This window comes from Trichechus manatus, unplaced genomic scaffold, assembly GCF_000243295.1.
Source record: "Trichechus manatus latirostris isolate Lorelei unplaced genomic scaffold, TriManLat1.0 scaffold00062, whole genome shotgun sequence".
NCBI classification, from domain to species: Eukaryota; Metazoa; Chordata; class Mammalia; order Sirenia; family Trichechidae; genus Trichechus; species Trichechus manatus.
The window spans coordinates 152,231-175,839 of NW_004443998.1; the positions used below are offsets into that span (position 1 = coordinate 152,231).

At 37.0% G+C, this 23,609-nt stretch overlaps 1 protein-coding gene and 1 non-coding gene across 4 annotated transcripts in view; both read left to right on the plus strand.

Annotated features, from left to right (window-relative positions):
- Nucleotides 1-23,609, plus strand: part of KPNA4 (karyopherin subunit alpha 4) — an 83,337-nt gene that overhangs the window by 46,169 nt on the left and 13,559 nt on the right. For all 3 annotated transcript variants that reach the window (XM_023733851.1, XM_004379146.2, XM_023733852.1), the window contains exons 6-13: nucleotides 1,045-1,140; nucleotides 1,649-1,734; nucleotides 5,334-5,420; nucleotides 8,106-8,275; nucleotides 8,371-8,415; nucleotides 14,765-14,896; nucleotides 19,898-20,026; nucleotides 21,366-21,470. In XM_023733851.1, the coding sequence (XP_023589619.1) occupies nucleotides 1,045-1,140; nucleotides 1,649-1,734; nucleotides 5,334-5,420; nucleotides 8,106-8,275; nucleotides 8,371-8,415; nucleotides 14,765-14,896; nucleotides 19,898-20,026; nucleotides 21,366-21,470 (850 nt within the window). The remainder of the gene's footprint in view (nucleotides 1-1,044; nucleotides 1,141-1,648; nucleotides 1,735-5,333; nucleotides 5,421-8,105; nucleotides 8,276-8,370; nucleotides 8,416-14,764; nucleotides 14,897-19,897; nucleotides 20,027-21,365; nucleotides 21,471-23,609) is intronic.
- On the plus strand, nucleotides 20,233-20,550 carry LOC111821081 (small Cajal body-specific RNA 7). Its single transcript, XR_002824563.1, has one exon. It is a non-coding gene; the product is annotated as a small Cajal body-specific RNA 7 (non-coding RNA).

The following is a 23,609-nucleotide window of genomic DNA, read 5'->3' on the forward strand; positions in this document are numbered from 1 at the left end:
GGCTGAACCTGCAGTCTGCTCTGTGTGTAAATGGGCACACAGAGGACTTACTGGCTGAACCTGCAGTCTGCTCTGTGTGTAAATGGGCACTAGATTTGGATTTTTGTTTTTAACCTCTAAGCTCTAGTAGGGCGGAAATATGTTTGACTTGTTCACCTCAGTATCTCCAGCACATCTTTGAATATTTTTCTGTGTGTTACTGTGCTTATTCCATATCACTTTAGTTTCTGAAATTAGAATGTTGTTGGGCTTTTATGACCTTAAATTGAGTGGGCGGAGTAAGATGAAGAGTCAGACACTAGAATTAGCTATAAATTTTAAACCGGCAGCCCATTACTGAGATTTATCCTGTCTGTTTTTGTCCTTTGACTCTGTTGTGACCTATGATGAAAAATTTTGGATATTTTGGTGACCTCTTAATTCCTTTCTTAGCAAGGTAAATGCCATGTTGAAGGAGTCTGCCCACTTTTTTCTTCTGAACTCAAAGTTAAGTCCAAAGGTAACACATATAGAACATTTGTTGTTATTGGGTGCCATCAAGTTGATTTCAACTCATAGCAACCACATGTGACAGAGTAGAACTGCCCCATAGGGGTTTTTTTGGCTGTAATCTTTTACAGAAACAGATCGCCAGGTCTTTCTCCCGTGGAGTAGCTAAGTGAGTTCAAACTGCCAACCTTTTGGTTAGCGGCTGAGCTCTTAACCATTGCACCACCAGGGCTTGTATAGAACACTTAGTTGTCTTTTTATGTCATATTCGGGACTTTATAGAGGGAATAATATTACAGTAGTAATAAAAAAAAGTGGTGAAGTGGTTCATGTCTATATATTTTTCTAAGTATTGATTGTCTGCAAATTTCATTTATAGATTAATCTTTTAATAATTAGAGAAAAGGTATTAGAAATTACAAAAAGTAACTTTCAGAGAGGATACTTGTGCCAAATATTTAAATGTTTGGTTATGTCTATATCAAATATGAATTCAAATTTAATTATAATGTTTGTCATTAAGTTTCACAAGGGATATATTTGTATCTCTTATAGGAAGCTCTTGTCCAGTGATCGAAATCCACCAATTGATGACTTAATAAAATCTGGAATATTGCCTATCTTAGTCCATTGTCTTGAAAGAGATGACAAGTAAGTACATTATTAAAAAATAACAGTACTTTTACAATGTATCCTTTGGAGAAGACAAGATTTTCTAGTAGTTAGTTTGATCTTTAAAGAAAAAAGAAAAGGGATATAGGATGGAGTTGGAAAGTGGAAGGGAAAAACAGTACAAGCTGTGGTAAAGGCCAAAGAGCAGACTGAGAATGAGACATTTGACTTATTTGTAAACTTTGAAAATTTGCAAGAACTGGTTTGGCCATATAGGTACTTGAGAAAATTGGGGAGTAATGTACAGATACCTTAATAAATAGTTTTTACCGAAAATAAGAAGAGCACATGAGGAGGTTATATGCTTTTTATACTGAAGAGATTGTTTTAAACAGTCATTAGAGATAAAAAATAAATAAAAATGCTGGATGGATATGTTTTGAGACAAAGTATTTAATATCTTCAAAAAGCTGGAAGGGAGAAATGATTGGTAGACATTTGGGCAGTATAAAGAATCCTTACTGTTAAGAATGTTTGTTTTTTGTAGTCCTTCTTTACAGTTTGAAGCTGCATGGGCTTTGACAAACATTGCATCTGGAACCTCTGAACAAACTCAAGCAGTAGTTCAGTCCAGTAAGTTGATTATTAATAGACAAAATTGTGATTTTTTAAAAATCTGTAAAAAGTAAACAGTGATTCCCCTAAAAGAATATAGGTATTGGTATTATAAAATTACAGCTACCCAATAAGGTAGTTGAAATAGGCCAACTTAAGTACGTTACTTTAAGTGACATTTTCTATTATGGAAAATACATTCAATTTATGAGAACATTTCTTAATTATTGTAAATTATTGATTTCTATTGTACATGTTAGAGAAATCTTTTATAAAGTAGTCCTTTTGAAAGAATAGTGTGACAGTTTCTTTCATTCTCATTGTAATAGGATTGCTTTTCGTTTATGTTTCAAAAGGTGTAAGTGGAAAATAACTATTGAAACTGATAATCTGAGTGTATCGTTTTCATGTACCGGTAGTCCCCCAATTTACAACATATTCAAGTTATGATGAACCACACTTAGACTGTCCATGTTTTTTGTGTTTCGTTTTGTACATCTTATAGTAGTAATATGTACTACCTACAGTGTTGCAGCATGTAATTTGCTGATGTTACCATTCTCAGATATTCACTCGCGTGTGTTCTATTTACTGATCAAAATATTGATGTATAGGTTGCATGGTTGATTATTGTAATTACTGTCAAGTTGTACACCTGTTAAAAGTTGAATTGGCAAAAGCTGTGTGATAGTTTTTACAACAGTGCCAACAACAACAACAAAAAAGAGTAGTTGCTGAGGCTGCTTATGTACAAACAAATGCCTCATGGGATATAGTTCCTTGGTGTAAAGGTTTACAGTCATGGTTTCATGGAATTATCTCAGTCAATTGGCATAATAATGGGTTTAGTTCTTCTGTTCTACCTGGGATCTTAAAAGCTGGCATAGTGCCTAGGGTCGTAAAAGCTTGCAAGCAGCCATCCAAGGCTTAACAATTGGTCTCTATTTACCTGGAGCAACAGAGGAAGGAGAGTCAGGAATAGGAGGAGGATGTGGGATGTGTGGCTAATTGCCTCCACAAACAACTGCCTCCTTTTCCTGGAGACCAGAAGAACTGAATGGTGCCTGGCTACAATTACTGAACATTTTGATCAAAGATTCAATAGAAGAATCCTGATCAAAAGGGGAAAAATGCAGAACAGAATTTCAAATTCTCATAGACTCTAGACTTTCTGGAGCCATGGAGGGCAAGATGAACCCCTGGAACTATTGCCCTGAGATAATCTTTAAACCTTAAACCAAAAATACCCCTTGAAAGCTTCTTTAAACCAAACAGTTTAGCTTAACTAGTAAATAATGTCTGCCTTGAACATTATGCTCCTTTAAGAACTGTCTACATGGGATCAAATTGACAATAGCAACTCGAAAGATGAGGCAGTGAGTTTGTTAATGAGGGAGGAACAACTCAGAAAAGGAGGGTAAGAATGGTTGCACAACTGGAAGAATGTTATCAATGTCACTAAATTGTACATGTAGAAACTGTTGAGTTGGTGTGTGTTTTGCTCTGTATATCCTCAACAACAACAAAATAAAATTTAGAAAAAGAACTGTGATAAAGCAGGCTATGGTCTGTCTGGTCTACAGTGAAGTCTGTTGGTGTCGGTGTAAGGAGTTGTAATGGATAGAAAGTTGGGCAGTGTTCAACTCTTGACAACTTACAGTTGGACTGCGTACTCATCTAATAGCTGTTACGACTCTGACTTCATTGTTTTAACACTGTCTCCAACAGATAAAGATAGGGTTTATAAAGATACTGATAATAAAAGGCAATAATAATGAAAAAAAGAGAGAGAGGTATTTGACGTACATGAGAACTGTCTTACAAGGGAGTCATTGGAACGGAACCCTGGTGTAAGTTGAGGACTACCTGTGTACTTGTCTAAGTTTGTTCGGATCTTAAGAACTACATCGTATATAGACACTTCTATTGTAATGTTATTTAGGAAAGATAATTAAGTCTTAGTAAAACAGGCTTAGTTTTGAGTTTTGGTAGTTTTTGTTTGTTTGTTTTTTGGCTTTGTTTTGTATGGTTTACTGTTAAAGTAAATTTCTTAATCCCTCTCATTCTTTTTCCTTTCTGTTTTATGTGCTCTTTATAGATTAAAAAGGCTTACAAATTGTTTTAACACTGTTAGTCTGTTTGAATATACCAAAAATGATAGCTAAATTACGTTTTGTTATAAGTAAGCATGATTCATGTATATATACACAAATTGCGTTTTTCAGAGTAACATTAGAAGGAGAGAAGAAAGTAGAAGTCATTTATTTATTCAGTGCGTTATTTCTGTTCGTATGCAGACCTATTTCTATGTTTCCCATCCTCTTTGTTGAGCAATAGAATCACTTTCTGATTCAAAAGATTTCATGTGGCCCAGGAATCACTGGCCTGTTTAGTAGGTCCACTTAATGTTACCTTAGACTTCTTTGTTCACAACTTTCTTCAACAATTAGACTTTCCCCCCACCCCTCAATTTTGAAGATAATCCTTGAGCTTAAGTGTGCAGTAAGGAACAGCATGAATCCAGTCCCCAGAATGTTGGAGATTGGTCCAGTACTCACATTCCCACTTCTCCATTGTTGCTGGCTGCGTCTGTGGCACTCTTTCTATCTGACCCTAGTCACTTGGAGCTAGGCCAGAGCTCACAAATTAAAAGGAGACCGTCCTTCAGACTGCCAGTAGACAGACACTAGCCACAAGTTTGGGGGTTTCGCATGACACCCCAGCCTTCTTACCTTCTGGCCCCCAATTTGGGGCTGGTTTCCCACTACCCCTTCAAGATGCCAGCCACAAGCTCAGAAGTCCACGTGACACCTTTGCTTTCTGACCTCCTGGCTCCTACTGCCCCTTTGGGTTCGATATGCACTAAAATAACTTACAGAATTCATGGAGAGTGTACCGTAATTATAACTACAGATTTATTATAGCCAGAAAGGATACAACCGAAGAGACACCTTGTGCAAGGTCTAGGAGGGTTCCCAACGTGGAGCTTCCATGTCCCAAGGGATGCACTGCCCTCCCAAGAGCAGATGTTCTCGCCAACCAGGAAGCTCTCTGAGCCTTTGTGTTCAGGGCTCTTATTGCCCAGTCCTGCGTGGTAGTCTAATTCATGCCTCCTGAGGCCAGTTGATACCGGCCTCCCAGGTGAGTCTATTCTGGTCTAGCTAGCCCCCATTTGCCAGCACGAATTCTCTGATGTGGCCTGGAAGTCTCAGAACAATGCACCCCAATTATTACAAGGGTTATTTTTCTGGAGCCAAGGACAAAGGCCACCTTACTTAGGGTAAAACTAGGTTCTTTAACCCACAATAAGGAATTAATTTTAAAATTGGAACTAAATCCAGGTTTAATTGTGAATGAAATTTACCAGCACAATTTGATCTTTTCCATATGTTAAAAACTGTCATTTTAATCCTGAATAGATAATCTGCTAGTCAGAATTCCTCCACTAATATTATTCTCATAAAAATCACTTTTATTAATTGGAATATATTTAAAGCATTTTTGATAGTTTTTTTTGCTTTTAGGTCTCAGCGAACAAAATTGATTTTTGGTTTAGAGTATAAAATGAGTAGTATCTTCAGCCTAAAGTTATAACCCCTTTGTTTCCCTTCCTTCAGATGCTGTGCCACTTTTTCTGAGGCTTCTCCATTCACCTCATCAAAATGTTTGTGAGCAGGCCGTGTGGGCACTGGGAAATATTATAGGTTTGTATAAAACTTGTAATGCTAGCCCAACATCTGTTGTTATCAAATACTAGATAATTAAAATGACTATTAGTAGTCTAAAAAAAAAACTATTTACCTTCCTCTGTAGTAATTTTTATAAATTTTTACTAGTTTTCTATACTACTAATTTTATAAAAATTTACTGTTAAGTACAATGAAAATTTTTGTTGCTTATGATACCATTATATCTTTATATCAACTTCTAATTATTTCAGTAATTATGAAGTATGTATATGATTTAGATCCTGACTCCTGTTCCTCCTGTCTTATGCTGAAGTCCGTTTTATTCTTCAACTTTCTCCATCAAAGAAAGTAAGAACTAAAAAAGAGGAAGCAAAAGATAAACCAATAATTTTCTACATAATGACAGTTCTAAGAGAGTCTAAAGTGAAATTTTTATCTCTTGCAGATTTTAGTACATTAAAGTATAGTAATGTTATCCCCTATTACCATGAATCAATAGGACTCTCTCTAGCCTGTTGACAGTCTAGTTGTATGTTAAACACCATGATTGCCATACCTTTCAGATTTTCTCTGATAAATAATTGAAGACAATTCTAGTATTTGAAGGATTTGTATTTTATCTAGAGCCTAACTTAACTCAAAGAACTATCTTCTACTGGCAAATGGAAAAAATCTGGGGTCTGAACTGTATTGTGTCATAGCTCAAGTGCTTTTCTGGGATTCTTAAACTAATTTGGTAAAGGAGAAGGGTTTACTTGCTTTTGCATGGAAGTGATATTGCTTTCATGTAATTTCTCTTTATTGCCCTTTACAGGGCCAAGGTAGGATGCAGGGGATTGTTTGTCTCCCATGATTGCAAGTTTTCAAAAGGGAGTTGTCTTAGGCTGGGTTCTCTAGAGAAGGAAAAACAGTGAAGCGTATCATATGTTGTTGTGTGCCGTCGAGTTGATTCCAAGTCATAACAACTCTGTAGACAGAGTAGAACTACCCCATAGGGTTTCCAAGGAGCGGCTGGTGGATTTGAACTGCCAGCCTTTTTGTTAGTAGCCTGAGCTTTTAACCAGTTCATTACCAGGGCTTCAGTGAAGCGTGTGTGTGTGTGTGGCTTCAGTGAAGCGTGTGTATGGGTGTACAGAAAGAGAGACAGAGATTTATCTCAAGAAAATGGCTCATGCCGTTGTAGAGGCTGGCAGGTCCCAAGCCCATGGGTCAGGCGTCAGGCTGGAAACTTCTGACTCATGAAGTTAGAGGGGCTCATGAACCCAAGATCGGCAGGTAAGACAACAGGCTGCTGGCCCACAGGCTGCGGAGGCTAATGAATCCCAAGATCAGCGGGCAGTATGGCAGGCTCAAGTCCCAGGAACCAGAGATCAGATAATGGACGAAGCAGATGCCGTATATATAATAGATGTATAATAGATGCTGGCCACACCCACAAGGAAACTCCCCTTCTAACTGATTGGCCGATCATATCAGATCACATCATGGAGGATGACTTCCTCATTACACAACTGCCAAATTACATCATCACATAACTGCCAAACCACTGAGAATCGTGGCCCAGCCAAGCTGACACACAACCTTAACCGTCACAGGAGGGTTCCTCTGTTCTAGGCAGAGGGCATATTGTTACTAGGATTGCTGTATTGTTTGTACATCCAAGGTCCCCCAAATCAGCCTGGTACAGAGTTCTGTGCTCCTTTGTTTTCATACAGAATTTAAAATTTAAAACTAGTGAAGCTTCATTTTGATTTTTGGTTGTTAATTCCAGTGACATCCTAGAATTGATTAGAATACATGGATCCAAAAAGAGCGTTTTATCTTCAAATACTATAATGCAAAGAAAAGGAATGTAATTCCTCACCATGGTTTTAGAAATTACAGTGACACTCTTGATAAAGAAATTTGGCAGTACTCTAGGGTAGTGGTTCTCAAACTTTAGCAAGCTATCAGAATCACCTGGAGGCCTTGTCAAACTACAGAATCGTGGACCCCTAGAGTTTCTGCTTCAGTAGGCGTGAGTGGGTCCCTGGGTGGCACAAACAATTAAGCGCTCTAGTACTAGCCAAAAGGTTGGCAGTTTGAACCCACCCAGAGGTGCCTCAGAAGACAAGCCTGGCGATCTGCTTCTGAAAGATCACAGCATTGAAAACCCTATGGAGCAGTTCTACTTTGCACACATTGGGTCGTCATGAGTCTGAATCGACTTAATGGCAACTAACAACAACAGGGCTGAATAGTTGATACTCTTGGTGGTCTGAAATTGGATTGTTGATATCAATTCTATGAATGTTTTCTCTTTGATAACATTTTTTTTCTTTAGTAGTGTTTTGACGTTTTTATTACATGAAAGTTTGAGAGAGATGATAAAAGCAACAGTTCTCTGCTCATAAAGTATTTTAAAGGAACCTTAAACTTACTGAGTTTATATTGCATAAAAACTTTTTATAAGTTACCAGCTTATTAACCTCAAGATGTGAGTAATGTGCAAAAAAATACCTTAGCACCTTATGTTGCTTCTCTTGGTTTGAAAATCTAGAATGTAAACTTGGTTATTATTGCCTAAAATTTTTATATAAAACTAAGTTGTATTGTCTGGTTAAAATACAGAAAACAGCATATTGTACCTAGTGCTTTATATTTTCTCAACTGCATATTGTCAATATATTTTATTGAATTAATAAATCCTCCTTCCTACAGGTGATGGACCCCAGTGTAGAGATTATGTCATAAGCCTTGGAGTTGTGAAACCTTTACTTTCCTTCATAAGTCCATCTATTCCTATAACATTCTTAAGAAATGTTACTTGGGTTATGGTCAACTTATGCCGCCACAAAGACCCACCACCCCCAATGGAAACCATTCAGGAGGTAAACAAGTTTTTAAAAAAAAAAGTGGAGTAGATGCAACTATGGTATTTTTTATCTATGAGTTTTTAAAAATGTGTATATATTTTTCTCCTCAGATTCTTCCAGCCCTTTGTGTTTTAATTCATCACACAGACGTAAATGTGAGTAAAAGCTTGCCATCATATATTGACGTGGGTATGTGTGTATTTGTAGGCCTGCCCCTCTGACATAGGGGGAAAAATGTTTTACTAGACATCATGTCAGTGTACTCTTATCAGTTTTTTCCATTTCCAGAGCGGTAGCACATTGTTCGTTATTTGTTGTTGTTATGTTGGTAGGTGCCATCAAATTGGTTCCAAATCATAGCAACCCTGTGTACAACAGAACGAAATACTGCCCAGTTCTGTGCCATTCTCACAGTCATTGTTATGTTTGAGCCCATTGTTGCAGCCACTGTGTCAGTGCATCTCATTGAGGGTCTTCTTCTTTTTTGCTGACCCTCTACTTTACCAAGCATGATGTCCTTCTCCAGGGACTGGTCTTCCTGATAACATGTCCAAAGTATGTGAAACATAGTCTCACCATCCTTGCTTCTAAGGAGCACTCTGGCTGTCTTTCTTCTAAGACAGGTTTGTTCATTCTGGCATTCCACAATACATTCAGTATGCTTCGCCAGCACTATAATTTGAAGGCATCAGTTCTTCTTCAGTCTTCGTTATTCATGGTCCAGCTTTCACACGCTTATGAGGCAATTGAAAATACCATGGCTTGGATCAGGCGCACCTTAGTCTTCAAAGTGACGTCTTTGCTTTTTAACACTTTAAAAAGATTTTTTTGCGGCAGATTTGCCCAGTGCAACACATCATTTGATTTCTTGACTGCAGCTTCCATGGGTATTGATTATGGATCAAGTAAAATGAAATCCTTGACAACTTCAGTATTTTCTCCATTTATCATGACCCCATGTTGGTCCCATTGTGAGGATTTTTTGTTTTCTTTATGTTGAGGTGTAATCCATACTGAAGGCTGTAGTCTTTGATCTTCATAAGTAAGTGCTTCAAGTCCTCTTTGCTTTCAGCAAGCAAGGTTGTGTCATCTGCACAGCACAGGTTGTTCATGAATCTTCCTCCAATCCTGATGCCACATTCTTCTTCATATAGTCCAGCTTTTTGAATTATTTGCTCAGCATACAGATTGAATAAGTATGGTGAAAGGATACAACCCTGATGCACACCATTTCTGATTTTAAACTATGCAGTATCCACTTGTTCTGTTCGAACGACTGCCTCTTGGTCTGTATAGGCTCCTCATGAGCACAATTAAGTGTTCTGGAATTCCCATTCTTTGCAGTGTTATCCATAATTTGTTATGATCCACACAGTCAAATGCCTTTGCATAGTCAGTAAAACACAGGTAAACATCTTTGTGGTATTCTCTGCTTTCAGCCAAGATCCATCTGACATCAGCATCGATATCCCTCATTCTGTGCCCTCTTCTGAATCCAGCTTGAATTTCTGGCAGTTCCCTGTTGATGTACTGCTGTAACCATTTTTTAATTAGCTTCAGCAAAATTCTACTTGGGTGTGATATTAATGATAGCCCATTACCCATTGCCATTGAGTCAGTTCTGACCCATAGTGACCCTATAGGGTTTCCAAGGAGCAACTGGTTGATTTGAACTGCTGACCTTTTGATTAGCAGCCGAGCTGTTAACCACTGTGCCACTAGGGCTCCATGATATTAATAATATTGTTTGATAATTTCCACATTCTGTTGGATCACCTTTCTTTTGAATGGGCACAAATATGCATCATCTCTTCCAGTTAGTTGGCCAAGTAGCTGTCTTCCAGATTCCTTGGTATAGAGGAGTGAGCACTTCCAGTGTTGCATCTGTTTGTTGAACCATCTCAATTAGTATTCTGTCAGTTCCTGGGGATTTGTTTTTCACCGATGTTTTCAGTGCAGCTTGGATTTCTTCCTTCAATACCATCTGTTCTTGATCGTATACTACCTTCTGAAATGACTGAACGTCGACCAGTTCTTTTTTGGTACAGTGACTCTGTGTATTCCTTCCGTCTTTTAATGCTTCCTGCGTTGTTCCATTTTTTGCCCATAGAATCTTTCAGTGTTGTAACTTGAGGCTTGTATTTTTCCTTTCATTATTTCAGCTTGAGAAATGCCAAGCATGTTCTTCCCTCTTGGTTTTCTAACTCCAGGTCTTTGCACATTTCATTATAATACTTTGTCTTTTTGAACCACTTCTTGAAATCTTCTGTTCAGCTCTTTTATGTCATCATTTCTTCCATTTGCTTTAGCTATTCTATATTCAAGAGCAAGTTTCAGAGTCTCCTCTGACATCCATTTTAGTCTTTTCTTTCTTTCATGTCTTTTTAGTGATCTTTTTCTTTCTTCATATATGATGTGCCTTTATGTCATCTCACAGCTCATCTGGTTTGGTCATTAGTGTTCAGTGCATCACACCTATTCTTGAGATGGTCTCTAAATTCAGGCAGGATATACTGAAGGTCATACTTTGGCTCTCATGGACTTGTTCTAATTTTCTTCAGCTTCAACTTGACCTTGCATATGAGCAACAGATGGTCTGTTCCACAGTCAACCTCTGGCCTTGTTCTGAATGGTGATATTGAGCTTCTCCATCATCTCTTCCCACAGATTTAGTCGATTTGATTCCTATGTATTCCATCTGATGAGGTCCACGTGGGTAGTAGCCGTTTATGTTGTTGAAAAAAGTCATTTCCAATGACTAGGTCATTGGTCTTGCAAAATTCTATCGTGTGATCTCCAGCATCATTTCTGTTCTTAAAGCCGTATTTTCCAACTACTGATCCTTCTTTGTTTCCAACTTTCTCATTCCAGTCACCAGTAATTATCAATGCATCTTGATTGCACGTTTGATGAATTTCAGAGAGCAGAAGTTGCTAAAAATCTTGAATTTCTTCATCTTTGCCATTAGTGGTTGGTGTATAAATTTGAATAATAGTCATATTAACTAGTGTTCCTTGTAATAAGTGTATTGATATTATCATTGACAGCACTGTACTTCAGGATAGATCTTGAAATGTTCTTTTTGACAATGTACGTGACGCCATTCCTCTTCAGTGTTCATTTCCAGCGCAGTAGAGCATACATACGATTGTCTGATTCAAAATGGCCAGTAGCAGTCCATTTCAGTGTACTAATGCCTAGGATATCTATCTTCAAGGGTTCCATTTCATTTTTGACAACTTCTAATTTTCCTAGATTCATACTTCGTACATTCCACATTCCAGTTATTAATGGATGTTTGCAGCTGTTTCTTCTCGTTTCGGGTCATTTTGGTAGTTTGGTATTTATTTAGTATATCCCCTCCCTCCAAAAAAAACCAGATCTGTTGCCATTGAGTCGATTCTGACTCATAGCAACCCTATAGGACAGAGTAGAACTGCCCCACAGGGTTTTCAAGGCTGTAATCCTTAGGAAACAGACCGCCACGTCTTTTTCCCATGGAGTGGCTGGTGGGTTTGAACCACCAACCTTTTTGGTTAGCAGCCAAGTGTCTTAACCTGTACACCACCAGGGTTCCTTTTTTAGCGATATCAGAAAATTTAATTTTAGTGAAGAAATCAAGACTCACTGTTGTTTTGATCACGGCAGTAATGTGTCTTGTTATATGTTAGTGTTATAAAAACTCACAATAAAAGTTTTTAGTATTGCTAATACATGATCTTTCGCCCTAAGATTGTAATTGTTCTTAAGCTTTTTAATGGAAGCTCATTCAGACAACCTGACCAGTGAGAGCACGTACACATAAAGATATTTTTGGTTTTGAAAGATAAAAGAGAAATATTTGTGCTTAAGTCCATATTCATGGACTTGTATTCATAGATATTTGTATGTGATTTTTTTTTAGCATGGAGATAACTGGTAATTATTCAAACAAGAAGGAGGAGAAATAAGTGCAGAAAGAATTTTAAACATAATAAATATCCTGCTCATTCTTTCTGACACAGTTGACAAAGGAAAAAGCAGCTCAGGGAGCATGAAGTGATATGGAAAACCACTCTGACTGCATACAGAAGCCAGACTGTCCTCCGGCATGTTAGAGAAGCTAAGGATGTAGTGGGGTAGGGGAATTACCTGGATCAAATATATAGCAACAATCAGGAACTTGTGTGGTTCTTTGAAAACAGTTCGGTATGGTGGTCAGTGTTTGATGAGCTGCTTTATTTCTTTAAAATTTCTAGAGTGATGCCTTTTTGCCAGGACCTCTTTAAAACGTGGAACAAATTAAGGTTGGAATTAGACTACATCAAGCAGTGACAAAATGAACATGATCTTTCCTCTAAAGATATTTTTTTAGCTTCGGATTTTCTAGGTTCTTAGAAAACATGTAAGCAGCTTTTGTTTTTTGCTCCTTTTAGTTAGGTTAAGCCCTGGTGGCACAGTGGGTAAGTGCCTGACTGCCAACTGAAAAGTCAGCGTTGTGAATCCAACAGTTCTTCTGCAGAAGAAAGATGTGGCAGTCATCTCCCGTAAAGATTACAGCCTTGGAAACCCTGTAGGGTAGTTCTACTCTGTCCTATAAGGTCGCTATGAGTGGGAATCAACTTTACGGCAATAGGCATGGCTTGGGCATAGCCAAGTTCTTTGATTAAATTATTTTAATTATTTGGTTTAAAAATTTTTCAAGAAAGATTAATCTCAAAGTTTATAACTCTTATCTAAAAACTACATATCTCGGTTGACTTTATTCACAGATACATTGTGTTGTTTCCACCTGATTACCCTAATTCCGTTGAGCTACATGACACCATTTTTCTTGCTTTTAATCGATATCTCTTGAAGAATTTCTCAAGCCACTTTACGTTTGTGGTTTTCAGTAACATGTTTACTAAGTAACGTTTACTAAAAAATAAAATCCTAGGTAAATACTTAGCAGTAAGTTCTTAAATCCAGCCATCAGAGAAGTTTAAAAAAGACTGCTTCCATAAACCATAAGTGAAACACAGTAGTTGAAATTAATACATTTACCATGGAATATGAACTTTTTCTGATAAAAAACAATGTATATGAAATCTAGTCTGATTTGAATTGTGAACTTTGATCTGAGCATATTAATGACATGTTTAGCACTGGGCCTTTAAAAAATATACCTATTTATGTATAGTCATGCACAAGTAACACTTTTTGAAATTTTTTGCTTATATTAACAAATTTTGGCTTGTGTTGATATGACAGAGGGAAAAAAAGTCCTTATTACATTTGCAAACAGAGCTTAGTTGTTTCACATATGGTTGATAACCCTTTATGTGTATGAATTCTTTCTTGTTTTTGATATCGTTGGTATCTTCTTTTTACACTAAAAATATCCTTAGACCTTTCATGAATTCCTGAAGGAATAGTGGCAAAATGCTGTTTTCTCCTTGCGGGAGCTTTTTAGGTATCAAGGAGAGCCCTTGTTTTGAATTTAAAAGGTTTTAAAGTTTTCTGGCCTGTCCTTTGAGGCAGAGTCCGTGTTCCAGAAAGGCTTTAGGAATTGACGTTCTAGGCACGATTATTATCCCAGTGTCTTTGTCAGTGATTATGTTGTTTATGCAGCAGTCTAATAGTGTGTTATACTTCTGTTTGATCATAACTTCTATTTAGGACTTAAATATGCAAAGAACGATCACAACACAGTGTTGTGCCGTACTTTCAAATATAAATGAAATACAATACAATTAAAAATTGTAACCTATTTGGTATAAGTTAATTACAGAGGTTTCTTTGTTTCTTTTGTGTTTTTTTTTGTTTTCATTTTTGGTAAGTTCTGGCAGCTGGTGTAAGGTGTGTATTTTTAACACAAAATCTTTCTTTATCATAGATCTTAAAGGTTGACCTATGGTTGCTTTTAATGTCTTGATTGGCAGATGTAGGAGACTTCTCCACTACTTGGGAAGTTACTTCCAGTTTTAATAAGGCAAAGCCAAACCAGTTGGAGAAGATTAAACTAGTGTAATCCTGATACTGGTGTATTGGCTTTAGACATACCTGTATGATATTGATGATACTAGAGAACACCTTGAATATATCCATTTATCTAACCCAGATGTTAAGCACCACTGTGCATGTTGAGTATGTATAGTATTTCTAACTATATACATTTACCACAGTATCCTTGGACCTATCATCTCTCAGCATGAACTTTTGAGAAAGATAAAAACTTCTCACCCATCTCTTAGGTACTGTGTAGTGTGTATGTCTTAGTGTGAATTAAGATTGCGTACTAATCTGGATCAGGATCATAACATAAATATTCTGAATGTGACTAAAAGATGCATATATGTGATAAAGACGTACGTGGTGATGATGTTTGATACAGTAGAAAAGATGAATAGTTCAGTGAATTGAGGTGAGAGAAGAGTGGAAGAAAGAAGGTAGTAGAACAATCTTAAATTAGTCTGCATGGTTAGGAGTTATTGAAATGAAAAATTATTCAAAGGCTTTTTGGATTTTCATTTTATTCATTAGATATTGGTAGACACCGTCTGGGCCCTCTCTTACCTTACTGATGCTGGCAATGAACAGATACAGATGGTAATAGACTCTGGGATCGTTCCTCATTTGGTTCCTCTGCTCAGCCACCAGGAAGTTAAAGTTCAGGTAAGTTTCTTCTCGATAAAAACATAACTTTTATTACCACTAATTGCTTTAAGCATGAAATTCAAAAATGGACAGTTTCAATAGTTTTTTTTTTTTCTCGATAGTTTAAAGTATATTCTTAGCCTAACAACATATCTGCTATGAAAAGCATAATAACATATCTGTGATGAAGAGAGCGATTTACTATATCTCCATTGTAAAGAAGGGGAAAATTAGGTAACATTACTATAGGTATACCCCCCACCCCACCCCCCCAAAAAAGGCAGACTCCATTGTAGATAACTGATTTCTAATGTAGACTAAGGCAGTTCAGTATAGCAACTTGGGTGGTGTCTGAAACAAGTATTGATGCTTTTATTTTTCCTACTCTTCTTATTTTCTGTTCTTCTTCACTCTCCTTCCCCACTGCACCTGGCAGGGTCAGTTAACTCTTAGCTTCACTGGCACTGTGATGAAGGTTTTTCACCCTGGACTGAAATTTGCTGCTAGGGGGCTTCCTAAATTGTGTCCTTTCAAGTATTTAAATTTTTTCTTTTTTTTTTTTTTTTAATCCTTCCAAGTAACATTTATCCCAAAGAACCTGCATCTAGAAAGAGCCAAAAAGATAGGATGAGAAGTTCATGCAAATATTATAAGTGGTAAACTACCATGGTAAAGGGGGTTACAGCAAGATCTCCCTATCCTTCTGAGGTAATATTTTAATCTGGTAATGGCTTAGAATCCATAAAGTACAGTAATTGCATAAGGAACACTGTTCACCTAAGTCACTGATTCTCAACCTTGGCCAGGCATCAGAATCAACTGTGGAGTTTTTTTAAAAAATATATTTTTTTATTCCTTTGCTCAGCCCCCAGGTAATTCTGTTTCATTAAACCTAGGAGGTTTCTTAGATTCCTTAGCTTTTATAATCTCTTCAGATGATGCTGATGTATAGTCAGAATTGAGACCTGCTGCCTTGAAATTTAATGTACTTTAAAGAGGGAAAACTTCACTAAGTTCAAAAAGAATTGATTAATAGAACATATTGTGTATGCTGTCTAGGGGTATGTTTTACTTAATTGAAATATTCTTACTCGATGTTTGTCATTAGTTTGCATTTTTTAAGTGTGATGTTTAAGTCTTGGTTTAGGTTTTTGGTTTGTATTTTGGTTTTTTTTTTTTCAGAATGTGTCTTCAATTTTAATACTGGACTTCATTGAGAAAATAGGGCTTGGAATGATTCTTTAGCCAACTCTCAAGGAAAGTTAATGTTCTGTATTTCACCTGATGAGTACAAGATTTTTTTTAACTTTTCAACTTTCACACCGGAATTTAGGAAAGTAGAAAGAATAGTGTAATGAACTCTCAACATATGTTTTCTGTACGCCCTCACTCACTCCCCCAAAAAATATTTTGATACAAATCCCAGATATCGTTTTATTCACTTGCCTCTCTAAAAGTTAAGCCTATTTTTTTTTAACACAACCACAGTACCAGTACTGCACCTTAAAAACGTTTAATTTAAATGTTCAGTCAGTATCACAGCTTCAGATTTTTTCACAGTTAGTTTGATCAAATCAAAATCCAAACAAGGTCCATGCATTGCATTTGGTTGATATGTCTCTTAAGTTTCCCTTCCTTCTTCCTCCTTTTTTTCCCCCACTGTAAATTTATTTGTTAATGCTCACAACAAAAAAATGTTGAAAGAAGTTAGAGAAGACCTAAATGAATGGAAAGACATCCTGCGTTTATGGATTGAAAGACTTAGCATTGTTAAGATGGCAATACTCCCTGTCTTAGTTACCTAGTGCTACTATAACAGAAATACAAGTGGATGATGTTAACAAACAAAAATTTATTTTCTAACAGTTTCGGAGGCTAAAAACAAAAAAAAAACCTGTTGTGGTTGAGTCGATTCCGACTCATAGCAACCCTATAGGACAGGAAGTGGTTGGTGGATTTTAACTGGTAACTTTTGGTTAGTAGCCAAGCTCTTAACCACTGTACCACCAGGGCTCCATTTAGGAGGCTAGAAGTCCAAATTGAGAGTACCGACTCTAGGAGAAGGCTTTCTCTCTCTGTTGGCTCTGGAGGAAGGCTTTTTTCTGAGCTTCTGTTCCTTGGCAGTCTTCATGTGGCTTGGCATGTCTTTTCCCCATGTCTGCTTGCTAGCTTGTGTTTATCTCAAAGGAGATTGACTCAAGATACACCCTATACTGATCCTGCCTCATTACCATAACAAAGACAACCCATTCCCAAATGAGATTATAACCAGGGACATAGAGGTTAGAATTTACAACATATTTTAGGGGGCCACATTTCAATCCATAACACTGCCCAAATCGATCTGCAGAGGCAATGCAATTCCTATCAAAATCCCAGGTGCTGTTTTTGTGGAAATTTACAAGCTAATCCTAAAATTCATATGGAAATGTAGAGGTCTCAGAATAGCCAAAACAGTCTTGAAAAAGAAGAACAAAGTTGGAGGCCTCTTCACTACCTGATTTCAAAATTTACTTCATAGCTACAGTAAACAAGACTGTGTGGTACGGACATAAAGTTAGACCTATTGATAAATGGAATATAATCAAGAGTCTAGAAATAAACTCATACATTTATGATTGATTTTCAACAAGGGTGTCAAGACAGTTCGATAGGGTAAAGAATAGTCTCTTGAACCAATGGCACAGGGACAACTGAATACCACATGCTGAGGAATGAAGTTGGACTCTACATCATACCACATATAAACATTAACTCAAAAATAATGTAAATGTAAGAGCTAAAACTATGTAAAACTCATAGAAGAAAACAGGTGTAAATATGACCTTCAACTAGACAGTGGTTTCTTGGATGTGACACCGCAAGCACAAATAATACAAGAGAAAATGGATAAATTGGACTTCATCAAAATGACAAACTTTTGTGCTCGTCGGGCGCCAACAAGAAAATGAAAAGACAGCCCACATAATGCAAGAAAATATTTGCAAAGCACATATCTGAAAAGGGGCTTGTACCCAGAATATATAAAAACTTTTTCAGCTGAACAATAAAATGACAAATAACCCAATTTAAAAATGGGCAAAGATTTTGAATAGAGTTCTCCGAAGAAGACACACAAATAGCCAGTAAGCACATGAAAAGGTTCTTAACATCATTAGTCATTAACCCATTGCTATTGAGTGATTCCGACTCATAGCCACCCTAAAGGACCAAGTAGAGCTGCCACATCTTTCTCCCCGGGAGCAGCTGGTGGGTTCGAACCACTGATCTTTTGGTTAGCAGCCAAGCACTTAACCACTGCACCACAAGGGCTCCTCATTACTTATTAGAGAGATGCAAATCAAAACCACAGTGAGATACCACTTGACACCCACTAGGATGGCTAGAATTTTACAAAAAGGACATAAGTGCTGGCAAGGATGCAGAGACATTGGAATCTTCATATGTTACTGGTGGGAATGTACAATGGTGCAGCTGCTTTAGAATACAGTTTGGCAGTCCCTCAAACATAAGAGTTTTCCTGTGATCCAGCAGTTCTAGGTACATATCCAAGAGAACTGAAAACACCTGTTCACATAAAAACTTCCACATGAATGTTCATAGCAACATTATTCATAATAGCCAAAGAGTGGAAACAACCCAAATGTCCATTGGTTACTGAAAGAATAAACAATATGTGGTATATCCATACAATGGAATGTTATTTAGCCATAAAAAGCATGAAGCGCTAATACATGCTGCAACATGGATAAGCCTTTAAAACACTATGCTAAGTGAAAGAAACCAGACATTGTACAGTTCCATTTATATGAAATGCTTAGGCAAATCCATAGAGACAGGAGGCAGATTAGTGGTTGCCGGGGGCCTGGGGGTAATGGATGGGGAGTGACTGCTAATAGCTACAGACTTTATTTTTGCAGTGATGACAGTGTTTTGGAATTAGTTACTTAGAATGGCTGCACAAGTTTGAATGTACTAGAAACCATGAGTTGTACATTTTAAAAGGATGAATTCTGTGTTATGTGAATTATGTCTCAAGTTTTTTTTTTTTAAAGCTGTCATTTGTTTTGTAGAAGGAAAAATTAAAGGGAGAATAAAAGCTCTAACTTGACAGGAAATGACCTAATAGAGCTATAGAAAAATTATTAATAAATCAGATTGATTTGCTAGTGAAATCTCATGTTAAGTATCTTCTTGCTTTCCTTCAGAGAGGCAGTGTCTTTTAAAACCAAGAAAAAAACCATGTATACACACACACACACAAACACAAGTATGTATATATATATATATGTATACATATATATATATCAGTGTGAATCTAAAGTACTATCTTTTTCAGCACCCAGAAGATTTTTTTTTTACCCACTGGCCCAGCTGGTAGCCAGTAGTAAGTTAGGATGCTAACAGAAGAGTTTCTGTGAATGAACAGCCAAATGGGTCGTGTTTCTGTCACTACCAAAAAAAAAAAGACGGGGGAGTGCAGTTCTATTTACAAAGTACATGTTTGAATTTTTGTGTGTGTGTAGTGGAATAAACATAACAAAACATTAGTCATTTCAACCATTTTTGTATGTACGATTCACTGGCATTCTTTACGTTCCCAATGTTGTGCAACCGTCACCACCGTCCAGAGTTTGAAAAATTTTGATGTGCAGTGTTAACTTTATTTAGAAGAAAAAAGTCAGTATTCAAATTGTTTTAGAAAAATATGAGATTATTCCATCAATCAGCACCCTGCTCCTTCCACCCCCGTTCTTATTTTCTCTATGGTGCTCACTGATTGCTGTCTAAAAGTACCCTTCTCGTGCGTTTGTTGTATTTATTAATTGACTTTATTTTATAATAAAGTTCTCTAAGAGCTGGAACTTGGATCTGTCCCATTCACCTTAGTTTTCAGATCAGTGCCTGACACAGAATAAGTGCTCAGAAAGGATGAGATGGCTGAATGAATGAATGAATTTAGCCTTCGTAAGCTCTCCCTAATGAAACAACATCCCATGAAGTCTTTTTACGTTTCAGACTGCTGCACTTCGAGCTGTAGGCAACATTGTTACTGGAACTGATGAGCAAACACAAGTAGTTTTGAATTGTGATGCTCTTTCACACTTCCCAGCACTTCTGACGCATCCCAAAGAGAAAATTAATAAAGTAAGTATTTAATACTACTTAATAGATATCAGCAGTTTTCATTTGTAAAACTAGGATCTGAGAGCGATCTGTAATATTGATAGGTAATATAAGCTGTCATGTAAACTTAAATAGACCATGAAATATGTCACTGTTTATAATATGGATTAATTAGTGTCTGATTTTTTTATAAATAAGCTAGTTGTAAAGTGCTGTTTTGGCTCTCTTGGAAATGATGAAACAGAGATAATTGGGTGTTGAATGTTGTATGGTTGAATATTTTCAATAAATAATTTGATTATTAGTCTAATGTTTTATGTAATAGTGTGCATGAGTGTGTGTGTGTGCGTGCATGTGGGGGCTATGGAAAGGGGGCACTGACTGGTGATGCTGATATTGGAGTGCATCTGAGGCTGTTGTAGAAACACATGGGTGCTGATTATAACATCGCCGATGATTATAACCCAAGAACAGCTCACCTGACCAGCCTAGCACCCTAAAATCTCTAACAGGTTCATTAAACATGGTCCTGTGATCTGATCCAAAAGAGCCTAGTGTACATTAGCTAATAATAATATTTTTTGGAGTAAAACTAGTTTTAAAATAATACAGAATGTGATTTCCCTTTAGTAAATCACTAAATTTAACAAATTTATTGAGTTTGGTAAATTATAATATCCCACATTAAATGTTGGGTGAACATTTCCACTGAAACTGTGGTTCCAGTGTGCATTTATTATCTATGACGGTTACAAAACACTTGAGGCCAGACCACTGTCTTGGTGAGTGGCACCATTGTGGTGTGAGGGGCAGCATAAAAACATCACTAAAGTAGACCGATAAAGCAATCAACCATTTGGTTTCACTTTAGCTCTTGAGGAAAATGGTGTAGCAGGAATATTAACAGTAAGTATACTGAAACAACCCACTACTTCATTTTTCATATCTTCCCATCCTCATGGATAATTGAGATAATATATCTGCTTTGGCTAGGACTTTTGATCAGAATAGAGTAAAGCGCATTATGGAGGGAAGGAATGTTTCTCATTTACAACAGTTTTCAAGACTTGAATTTATCAGTTTTTTCATCAATTCCTTAGTATTTGCTCAGCCAACATTCTTTTGTGTCATAGGCACTGTTTGAGAACATTGCTTTCAAAAATTCTTTAGAATTCTGTAGTTTATCATAAGTTTGTTTAAAGCAAAGGTAGAGGTAGAGGAGTTGAGATTCCTAAAATTTTTATTATGGAACTGATTCTATAACAAAACTAATTGGACAGTAGAGTGAATGTATTTTCTCTTAGCTCAAATGTGGATTTTATTTTTTAATGAGGAATATTGAAGGGGTCTTGTTCTACAGGAAGCAGTGTGGTTCCTCTCTAACATCACCGCAGGAAATCAGCAACAGGTCCAGGCAGTAATTGATGCCAACCTTGTACCAATGATAATACACCTTTTGGATAAGGTAAGTCATGTCGTATGTATCTGAGTAAGGGGTAGGCATTTAAATCTAATAAATTAGGGGAATGTATATGTTTCTGTTTAATTAATTAGGACCTATAGAGTAGCACGAATACTAAAGTATTAAAATTTGATCCCAGCAGTGTTTTATATACAGGCAACATTTATTTTTGGAAACCCCTGGCCCTTCTTCTGTATAGTTCTTTTATCAAAATTGCCATTGTTTTGGGATTTATTAGAAAACAATATTATTACTACTAATAATAAATGTTTATTTAGTGTTCCAAGCACTTTACATTGAAATTGCGTTTAATACTATAACCCTATGAGGTTAGATACTACTATTTTATCCCCATTTTGCAGATGAAGAAATTATGGTATAGATAAGTAAATTGGCCAAGATCAAACAGCTAAGTAAGTATGCTGCTGTTAACCATGTGCTGTATCATCTCTCATACTCTTATTAACATTTGGGAAACAGGCAGTTCTGTAATGTTGCAATCACAGCATGAGGGGTTTTTCTGAATACTGATCTGTAATAAAAGAGAAAACATCTCTATGTATTTTCTGTTCCTCTGTGTTTCCTATAAATTGATGTTGTTGTTGGGTGCTGTCGAGTCAGTTCCGACTCACAGAGACCCCACGCATAACAGAACGGAACACTGCCCCGTCCTGCACCATACTCACAGTTATTATGCCTGAGCCCATTGTTGCAACCACTGTGTCACTCCATCTTGTTGAGAGTATTCCTCCTTTTCATTGACCCTCTACCTTACCAAGCATGATGTCCTTCTCCAGGGATTGGTCCCTCCTGATAACATGTCCAGAGTAAGTGAGAAGAAGTCTTACTGTCCTCACTTCTAAGGAGCATTCTGGCTGTACTTCTTCCACGACAGGGTTCCTCTTTCTTCTGACAGTCCATGATACATTCAGTATTCTTTGCCAACACCATAATTCAAAAGCATCAGTTCTTCTTCAGTCTTCCTTATTCATTGTCCAGTTTTCACACGCATACAAGGGAATTGAAAATACAGTGACTTGGAAACAGCCTGGTACTGGTACAACAACAGATACATAGATCAATGGAACAGAATTGAGAATCCAGACATAAATTCACCTACCCATGAGCAGCTGATATTTGACAAAGGCCCAAAGTCCGTTAATTGGGGAAAAGACAGTCTCTTTAACAAATGGTGCTGGCATAAATGGATATCCATCTGCAAAAAACTGAAACAAGACCCATACCTCACACCATGCACAAAAACTAACTCCAAATGGATCAAAGACTTAAATATAAAATCAAAAACGATGAAGATCATGGAAGAAAAGATAGGGACAACGTTAGGAGCCCTAATACATGGCGTAAACACAATACGAACCGTAAGTAACAATGCACAAGCACCAGAAGAGAGACTAGATAAATGGGAGCTTCTAAAAATCAAACACTTATGTTCATCAAAAGACTTTACCAAAAGAGTCAAAAGACTATCTACAGACGGGGAAAAAAATTTTGGCTATGACAAATCCGATCAGCGTCTACTCTACAAAATCTACAAGCTACCGCAAAACCTCAACAGCAAAAAGACAAATAACCCAGTTAAAAAATGGGCAAAGGATATGAATAGGCACTTCGCCAAAGAAGATATTCAGGCGACTAACAGACACACGAAGAAATGCTCATGATCATTAGCCATTAGAGAAATGCAGATCAAAACTACAATGAAATATAATCTCACCCCAGCAAGGCTAGTATTAATCAAAAAAAAACAAATGCTGGAGAGGTTGTAGAGAGACTGGAACACTTACACACTGTTGGTGGGAATGTAAAATGGTACAACCACTTTGGAAATCGATTTGGTGCTTCCTTAAAAAGCTAGAAATAGAAGTACCATACAATCCAGCTATCCCGCTCCTTGGAATATATCCTAGAGAAACAGGAGCTGTCACATGAATAGATATATGCACACCCATGTTCATTGCAGCACTGTTTACAATAGCAAAAAGATGGAAGCAATCCAGGTGCCCATCAACGGACTAATGGATAAATTATGGTATATCCACACAATGGAATATTACTCAATGATAAAGAACAACAGTGAAGCTGTGAAACATCGTATAACATGGTGGAAGCTGGAACTTATTA